Genomic DNA, 10,166 nt, shown 5'->3' on the forward strand with positions numbered 1-10,166 from the left:
TCCTAATCATGATGTCCCTGAAAGTGATGGTTCACTGGCTTCCTAGGCCAACATAGTCAAGTTACCAAAGACAAACACCACTGAATAGTCATTGTTTCAAAATATATACCACATCCTAAAGGACATTGCCATCAGCCTAGTGGATGTGATCTCCTTAGCTGCTCATTGATGAGATGTTTTTCAGCAGGCTATGTGTAATTTTCTAATGATGTAGTTATTGGGAAACCAGTAGACTCCTTGATCATGTGCCCATTGTGACAACACTTTCATTAAAAAATAATAATTTATTCAATCTAGGAGATATTAGATGAGATCCCATGTCTACAACTCAAATACTCTGTGAGCCCTCAGATAGTGGTGGCAGCCAAAACAGTGCAGGCAGGAAAGACACATCCATACCTAGAATATGTATCAATCCTACTTAAGACAACTACTGCCCCCTCAAGAGTCCGAAGTATCCAGGGTAATCAGTAATCATTATTCTACCAAATGGTCTCTATTAAGATCTCAGCATTAGTTTGTGTTGTTGAAAGGTCAACAGCTACAACATCTGAATCACTTACGGTGAGAACCACGTATGTAGTATCAATCTCTACCTCATTAGCCACCACATGAGCACAGGAGTAGCTGAGGACCGAAGCTGGCTGACATCATTGAACTCCTAATTGTTCAATGTCTCCTTTCTTATGAGCACTAACATGAGACACAAAGAACCACACACTTTGTCTTCACATCTGATGATTCATCCAAGTGGCTTTTCTCCAGATCTCTTCTGTCAAATATTCTAATCTTGTTCCTACTGGGCCCCTGACCAACCAGCCAGGAGACTTGCTATTGCTCAACTGTTCATGTATATTACCTCAAGTCACTTTTCCTGCCATACAGAATTGATGACCGGACATACTGCTTATAGCTCTGCCACTGAGAGTTCTTTCCCCGAGATAAGTTTTCCTAGAGCACTCCTGAGTGAAGTTTTAGTGCGACAACAGTCCATCTTTAGTTCACAACAACAAATTAAGCCAACTCATCTATAAACTATACCTGGGTTTTTTCCTACTAAACCTAGCCAAGGGGAATTTGTCCACCCATGAGGCTGTAGGTCCAATTTGAAGGAGGGGTGTTAGTGCAGTAAAAGTAGTTGACTTGGGGTATTTACTACCTTTCTCTTTAACTTAAGCCCTCTGGACCAGGTTGGGTCTGATCTTAACTGTGCTAGTTCCATAGTATGATGGATTGCTGTTGTACCCACCCAAACATATCAGCTGCAGGTCTGACAGTACCTAAATCTTGATGAGAAACTCTGATCCCATAGTCACTTGGTGTTTATGGCCAGGTTGGTACCTTATAGTACCCATGTATTCTTTTCAAAAAGTAGTTCTCTGATGCAGATGGTACTGCCTTGCTCAAGAATCCTATTGGTCTAGTCTGCAAGTCATGGGATATACTTAGAGTCCTTAATCTTCCATAAATCTCTGCAGCACCATAGGGTCTACAAAGCAATATGGCAAAAATAAAGGACTTCTATCTGTCAGTTCACACTGCCAAACAAAATACCAAAGCTGAGTGACTTAACAGAAATTTGTATTCTCATGTGCCCATCTAGAAGCCTCAGATGAGGGTGCCAGCAGGGCCAGGTTCTAGTGAGGGCTCTCTTCCTGGCTTGCATACAGCCACCTTCTTGCTTTGTCCTCACATGGTGAAAAGAGAATTATGATGTCTTTCCTCTTCTTATAAGGGCACCAGTTATACTGGATCAGAGTTCCACCCTTGTGACCTAATTTCACATAGATCACCTCCTTAAAGGTCCTATGTCCAATATAGTCAGTCACATGGGGCAGTAGGGGCAGAGGGTATCAATCAACATGTGAATTTGGAAGGAACACAATTTAGTCATAGCAAAGCTGCCCATGCCAAAGTTTGAACCTGATGGAGTAGCCCTTTTTTGCTCTGGATACCACTCAAAATTGTCATCTTTTTGAGTCACCCAATAAAGTGACTGAATATATTATTCCCAAGTATAGTAAATGCTATCTTCAAAGCCAAGGTCTTTCGAGCACTCCCTCTTTTTTAGTGGTAAGTTAAGATAATCCACTATGCCCCTCCCTGGCTACTGAACCCACTGAATAAATCTATTTTGTCAGTCTAGCAATAAAAAATTTTCAGCCAATAAATTCATATCCAAATAATTATATATGTTTAATCATTGTAGCATCCTTCTTTACTCCCAAAAATGTCTTATTTGCATGAAAAACTATATAGTTACCCTACATAGAATGTAGAATAAGAAGACAAAAATATTAAAAACTTGAGATAACAATAAAGAGAAACTGTATCTAATAAGAATTCCAGGTGAAGAGAATGGAGGAAAAGTCTGAGAGACAGTATTTAAAGATATCGTTGTTAACAGTTTCCCAGTCTTAAGAAATATATAAAATATCAACACCAAGATAAATTTCTTCCTTCTATTCATGTGATTATTTACCTTCCCTTATAAAATACTTTTACCTTCATCCCATAATGGAAACACACTTTGGGTTCTGCCTAAGTGAGAGCTTTCCAAACAGCTACTCTTTGATCTCAAATAAATGCTTATTGCCTCTCATTTTGACTTTTTATTGTTAAGGTAATAACAACTTGTCTAAAACAGTTAATCAGGCCAGAAAGCCTTCAACAAGATTTTGCCTTTTTTTAAAGGGAAAACCAAATACAATGAAAATTTTCAGAGACATCTCACCCACCAACTATATCATTATTAGAATTACTTCATTATCATTAATTATGTACATTCATAAATTTTAATTTACTCTGAATGAAGAACTCCATTTGTCATCATGTGTCCTATGCTATGTTTACATTGTTAAATCAGAAACAACTCCCCCAAGATAAAAGTAATCTGTTTTTTTATCTCTTGGTTTTAATATTCCAAAATAGATTGGGTGACCTTTGAGTGTTGTTTTACCCTAATTCTGGTCAGCTTACATTGGAAAAAAAACAAGAGAATTTTCCCTACAACCGTTATTTCCCTAGTGTTGTTGTTGTTTTTTTAATGAAAGGAAAATATGTGTGTGTGTGTGTGTGTGTGTGTGTGTGTGTGTGTGTGATCATTTATATATAACTAAAGAAATGTATTATCTCTCAAGTACTTTATTTTGCAAAGAAGATCTGCCTCTTGAAAATTAGTATCTGCTTACTTTATTAATGTAATATTGTGATTTATAATATATATATATATTTGGTCTTCATCCCTGTTTCTGACGTAAGACTCCTAAAACCCTTGGAATTTTCTAAGTGATGAGTGATAAAAACTGGTTTTTGTTATGTTATGAGATGACTTTTGAACTACACCAAAGGATGGGTGCTGGTTGTCAGAAGAAGTGACCATGTGATTAGAAGGTTAGAACTTTCACTCCCACCCCCTCAACCCTTGCACCTCTGGGAAGGGCAGAAGGGCTGGAGATTGAATTCAACCATCAATGGCCAATGATTTTATCAAACATGCCTATGAAAGAAGCCTCCATGAAAACACAAAAGGACTGTTCCGAGAGCTTCCAGGATAGTGAACATAAGTTGAGGTGCTGGGAGAGTGGCACACCCTGGAGAGGGATGGAAGCTCCACACCCCTTCCCACATACCTAGCCTACGTACTTCTTCCATCTGGATGTTCATCTGTATCCTTTATCATATCCTTCTATAATAAACCAGTAAATGTAAGTAAACTATTTTCTTGAGTTCTGTGAGCCACTCTATCAAGTTAATCAAACCTGAGAAGGGAGTCATGGGAACCTCTGATTTACAGTTGATGGGTTAGAAGCACAGGTGGCAACCTGAACTTGCAGTTGGCATCTGACATGGGTTGGGGGGCAGTCTTGTGGGATTGAGCCCTTAACCTATGGTAGACAGTGTCAGAATTGAATTAAATTGTATGACATCCAGAACTGCTTGGTGTGGAGGGGGAAAACCCCACACATTTGGTGACCAGAAATATCAGAAGAGAAGTGTCCTATGTGAGTTGTAAAGGAAGTCTCACAGGTGAAAAACTTTTTTTTCCAACTCAAGTATTGTCCCCTTAAACAGTGAGGAAATCATAAAAGACCATCAGGAAAAAATGGCAGTCAAGTCAGGCCTGCATTTAGTTTTTGGAACACACGAAAGGATCCACGGGTCTAAGTAGTTTGACTTAGTGGGTGTAAGAACATGGTCTCTGGGACCAGCTGGCTTGGGTTTGAATTCCAGCTTTATCACACTCTAGGTCTATGACTTCGGCCAAGTTTTTTAGTCTCGGCTTCCTCCTCTGCAAAGTAGAGATAATAAAAGTATATTCTTCAGAGGATTGTTGTGGAGCTTAAATGTGATTATATATATATGGTGTTTAAACAGTGCTTTGCACATCATTGGAACTATATTTGTCTTTAGAGTTGTTATTATTATTTTCAATCAGTTCTCTAAAGTCACAAGCGAAACTAGTACACAGATGTTCAAATTAACTGGAGCTAGTAAAGAACACAACTCTCAATACCATGTTAGTGGCTTATGAAAGAGTGTCTCTCCAAGTCCTTCCCGGGGCCCCATGATTAAACTAATACCATCATGCCCAAAAGGACGTGGGAGAGGATTAGAAACCAAATCCCTCCTGATTTGCATCTCCAGATTTGGAGCTAAGAATTCTGAGACAAACAAATGGAGTGAATTGGAAATGCTACACCAACTGCTTCCTCCTGTGAGATGAATAGTGAGAGCTACCAACGATCTGCCCATCAAATGCTAGGGAGACAATCTCCAACAGACACCAAAGAGGAGTAACGACTCAGGATGACCAACACCTGCAGTCCCCCAGAGGATAATTTGTCACCACTTAATATCATCTTAATTTTCACAGTTATGGGCACGGAATGCATCATTGGCATCGTTGCAAATGGGTTCATTGTGGCTATAAATGCAGCTGAGTGGATTAAGAATAAGGCAGTCTCCACAAGTGGCAGGATCCTGTGTTTCCTGAGCATATCCAGAATAGCTCTCCAAAGCTTGATGATGCTAGAAATTACTTTCCACTCAACATCCCCACAATTTTATTATAAAGATGGTGTATATGATACCTTGAAAGTGAGTTTTGTGTTCTTACATTATTGTAGCCTCTGGTTTTCTGCCTGGCTCAGTTTCTTCTACTTCGTGAAGATTGCTGATTTCTCCTACCGCCTTTTCCTCAAGCTGAAGTGGAGAATTACTGGATTGATGCCCTGGCTTCTGTGGCTATCAGTGTTTTTTGCCTTGGGCTACAGTATGTTCTTTTCCTATGGCATATACACTGTTTATTGTAACAATTCTTTTCCTATCCCCTCCTCCAACTCTACTAAGAAAATATACATCACTGAGACCAACGTGGTCAACCTGGTTCTTCTCTATAACCTGGGGATCTTCATTCCTCTCATCATGTTCATCCTGGCGGCCACCCTGCTGATCATCTCTCTCAAGAGGCACACCCTGCACATGAAAAGCAATGCCACTGGCTCCAGGGACCCCAGCATGGAGGCCCACTGATCATCTTCAAGAGGCACACCCTGCACATGAAAAGCAATGCCACTGGCTCCAGGGACCCCAGCATGGAGGCCCACTTGGGGGCCATAAGAGCTATCAGCTACTTTCTCATTCTCTACATTTTCAATGCAATTGCTCTATTACTCTATATGTCCAACATCTTCAATGCCAACAGTTCCTGGGATATTTTGTGCAAAATTATCATGGCTGCCTATCCTGCTGGTCACTCCATTCTACTGATTCAGGACAACTCTGGGTTGAAAAGAGCCTGGAAGCGGCTTCAGTCTCAAGTTCATCTTTACCTAAAAAAGTAAACTCTGTGACCGACACCGCAAGAGTACCACAGCATCTGGCCCAGCCAGCTCTGCCTTTCCCTCACCCAGACCTCTCTCTTCCCTTTTCTTTTCTTCCCCAAACCTGATCTGATCCTTCACCTAGTATGGCTTTTTGTAGAGGTGCCTGATCTTCATTTCTCTCTTTTGCTTCATGGCACAATCTTAGTGATGTTTAACATATCCTTTACCTGAGCCTGCTATTTCTGCTTTCCTTGCTCTGTATAAAGCAGTGATTCTAGACACTGGCTCCAAATTAGAAACTCTAGGGGAGATTTTTTTGGAAATTCCAATGTCCAGGCCTGACTGACTCTAAATCAATTAAGTCAAAATTTCTGGTGTCGGAACTTAAACAGTTTTGTTTTGTTTTTTTTTAAGATCTCAAGGTGCTGCCAGAGTTGACATAGCCACCAAAACAGAGGAAGGCTTTGCAACCTGAGCTCCTGGTGACCCCTCTCCTTCCCCATCCACATGCCTTTTAAACATTCAGATGACCCAGGAAGCTTTCTTTGCAATAGCTGGAAGTGTGTTTTGTCTCCATTCTCCAAAGACACAACCTGAATGATATAAAAATATCTATTAAAATTAACAGTATATAAAGTACTCTTTTTAACCTAAAAATTACTAAGAATTTTTCCTATAGCTAAGGTATGGTCATCTATATACACATATGTGAGAATATGTACAAGGAAGTCTTCATTGTAGCATTCATTCATTAATGAGGAGACTCGTATGTCCAAAATGGAATACTGTGTAAACATTTTCAGACACAGATGCATGTATCCTGAAATGAAAATATTTTCAAAATACTGTTAAGTACAAAAAGTAAGGAGATATTTTATAATTCCATTTATGTTCTTGTTTCTTGTGTATGCATGTGTGTCTATAAAATTTCTGGGAGGATGTACCAAAAATGATTAATAGAGGACTGGGTATTTGGAGATAAATGAAACATTTACACCACATTTTCTACCTTTCTGCATTATTTGAACTATCCAGAACATGTATGTATTAATTTCCATTTTTTTAAAAATGTATTTAAGTGTAGTTGGTATGCAATCTTATATTGGTTATATTAGTTTTGGGTGTACAATATAGCGATATGACATTTTTATACCTTACAATGTGGTTTATATTGATGTTTTTTACAAGACAGAGACCTAGGTACGTAGGAAAGGTTTGAGGGACAGGACTGTGTAGCTTAATTAGTTGACTGACCCTCTCACTATGTTTGTTTTAATAAAAAATGCAAATCTCTCAACTCATGGGTTAAAATTCTATCTCCTATTTTCCATTTTATTCATTTGCTTAAGGGCTGCCATGGAAAGGTCATGGGCTTTCGATCCATAGACATATCTATATTCTGTTACTCTCTTTGCTTCCCTTCATACCCAGTTTGGATATGGGTTAAGCATTGTGCCCATACCCTTAAAAATACTTTGGGCAATTACAGGTGGAGTGAGATTATGTCTAAGATTTACTTTAAGATAATTTACCATTTGCCACAGCATGGATGGAGCTGGAGAGCATTATGCTAAGTGAAATAAGTCAGTCAGAGAAAGATAAATATCACATGATCTCACTCATTTGTGGATTATAATGAACAACATAAACCAATGAACAAAAATAGATCTAGAGACAGAGAAGCATCAGTCAGATGCTCAAACCTCAGAGGGAAGGCAGGGGAGGGTGGGGCTAAGGGGGAGAGATCAACCAAAGGACTTGTATGCATATAAGCATAACCAATGGATACAGACACCGGGGGATGAGGGCATGAGTAGGGGTGTGTGGGGATAATAAGGGGATAGGGACACATTTGTAATACCTTAATCAATAAAGGGGAAAAAAACAAAAATAAAAGATAATTTGGTACAGGGCAAAGGAATGAAGAGGAGAGAGATTTAGAATAGTCATATGTTGATGATTTCTGTCAAACAAGGTCTCAGGTGCATGGGGGTTCTTTGTATTAGTCTCACTATTTCAGGGTATGTTTGAAATATCCCTAACATAATTATATACAAATGAGTTATAAAATACTCCAATTTCCTGGCCCTCTCTCTCTTCATGCCCATATCTAGATGAGCTCAACTATTTTTAACACTCCACATTTACCTCTAAACAGCCTAGTGTTACTTGAGGATATTTCATAACTGGATGAACTTATGTTCCTAGATTCATGCTCTTCATCCTTAAATGAGTAACATCATTGGACATTTTTAGCCCATATTTCCCTGAGAAATCACTCACGTAAATACCCAAAATGACTATCTCCTATCTTTTCCTCAGTCCTGAAACCTCCAACCCCTCTTCTCCCTGCTTCATTTTTCACTGATGAAGTTGCCCTTACATTCTTTGATAAAAGTCATTAGGACATTCCTTCCTCTTCCCATTAGCAAATCTACAAAACCACCAATTTTCTCCTACATTCCTAACATTTCAATAGAAAAAGTGACCCTCTATGAAGAAAATAATTAGAAATGTTATGACGACTTTTCTCCTTCCTCTATTATTTCTCCTTCCTACAGGTTCCATTTTTGTATGTGTTTTCATTTTCTTTCTTTCATGATTGAGCCTTTTCTCAAATATCTGGTGATCCTTGGATGTGAGCACTAGAAGCTGATTGCAGAATTTTGAAATTAATTTTTAAAAATTTTTAGAATATAAAAACTATATTGAAACCCGTAGGGGAGAAGTATCTTAAAAGTATCACATTCAGCCCAGCCGGCTTTGCTCAGTGATCTATGAACTGTGACCTATGAACCAGGAGGTCACAGTTCGATTCCCAGTCAGGGCACATGCCCAGGGTTTCAGGCTCAATCCCCAGAGGGGTGTGTGCAGGAGGCAGCCAATCAATGATTCCCTCTCATCATTTATGTTTCTATTTCTCTCTCCCTCACCTTTCCTCTCTGAAATCAATAAAAATATATTTAACAACAACAACAAAAAAAACTATCACATTCAAAGCTGGATTCTTAGTTTTTCTCCCCAAACACACTTCTCCTTCAGTTTTCTCCACCTTACTAATATTAAATAGCACTGCAATATTTCCTATCAATGAAGCTAGAATTCTGGGAACCACCTATGGGTCTGTTTTTTTCTCCCTTCTTCTCCCCCATTCAATTAATCCACCATTTATTTTTATTATGTGATGTACATAATTAGAGGATTATTTATGTATTAATTTAACCATTATTGGCTGAACACCAACTATATGGTAGGCACTAGTCTAGGGGCTAGGTATCCAGTATGGAGCAAAATAAACTGGGCTGCTGTCATCACAGATATTCTATTCTAGTGGGAAAACACAGAAAATAAACAGACGTGGTGGTTGTTGTATTAGATCAATCTAGCCAGGAAGGGGCTGTGTGAGTTAAGTTTTCAAGAAAAATACTTTAAAAAGTATAAGCCCAAACCAAGAAATTAGAAGAATAATTATGAAATAAATCTAAGAAAATAAGAAAAACACAATTCATTAAATATATTGATGTCAGCCCTAGCTGGTTTGGCTCAGTGGATAGAGCATTGGCCTGTGAACTGAAAGGCCCCAGGTTCGATTCTGGTCAAGGGCACATTCCAGGGTTGTGGGCTTGCTCCCCAGTCGGGGACTTGCAGGAGGCAGCCGATCCATGATTCTCTCTCATCATGGATGTTTCTATCTCTCTCTCCCTCTTTCTTCCTCTCTGAAATCAATAAAAATATATTTAAGAAAAAAAAAACAAGAAAAAAAATATATTGATGTCACAAATTAAATATCAGAAAAGGAAGAATTAAAATGAATATAAGAATTGGCTCATTGAAATAAATAAAATTAGTACTGTTTGCTTATATCATTGAAAAATACAAAAGGCATAAAAATGGATTAGAAAACTGTGGTACATCTACACGATGGAATACTATGCTGCTGTAAAAAAGAAGGAACTCTTACCATTTGTAACAGCATGGATGGAACTGGAGAGCATTATGCTAAGTGAAATAAGCCAGTCAATGAAGGAAAAATACCACATGATCTCACTCATACATGGATAATAAAGACCATTACAAACTTTTGAACAATAATAGATACAGAGGCAGAGCTGCCTCAAACTGATTGTCAAACTGCAGTGGGAAGGCCAGAGAGGGTTGGGGGGCAGAAGGGAGGGGAGTAAGAGATCAACCGAAGGACTTGTATGCATGCATATAAGCATAACTAATGGACATAAGACACTGGGGGGTAAGGGAGGGCAGGGGATTGTCAAGGGCGGGGGGAAAAAGGACACATATGTAATACCCTTTGTAATACTTATTATAATATTTTTTTAAAAA

At 38.7% G+C, this 10,166-nt stretch overlaps 1 protein-coding gene across 1 annotated transcript; it reads left to right on the top strand.

The window, feature by feature from the left end:
• Positions 1–4,809: 4,809 nt before the first annotated feature.
• LOC102262461 (taste receptor type 2 member 39) lies at positions 4,810–5,846 on the top strand. The gene is made up of 2 exons (XM_014536902.1): positions 4,810–5,471; positions 5,549–5,846. The coding sequence occupies exons 1-2, from the start codon at positions 4,810–4,812 to the stop codon at positions 5,844–5,846; spliced, it is 960 nt and encodes a 319-aa protein (XP_014392388.1).
• Positions 5,847–10,166: the final 4,320 nt, after the last annotated feature.

Source organism: Myotis brandtii, unplaced genomic scaffold, assembly GCF_000412655.1.
Source record: "Myotis brandtii unplaced genomic scaffold, ASM41265v1 scaffold168, whole genome shotgun sequence".
NCBI classification, from domain to species: domain Eukaryota; kingdom Metazoa; phylum Chordata; class Mammalia; order Chiroptera; family Vespertilionidae; genus Myotis; species Myotis brandtii.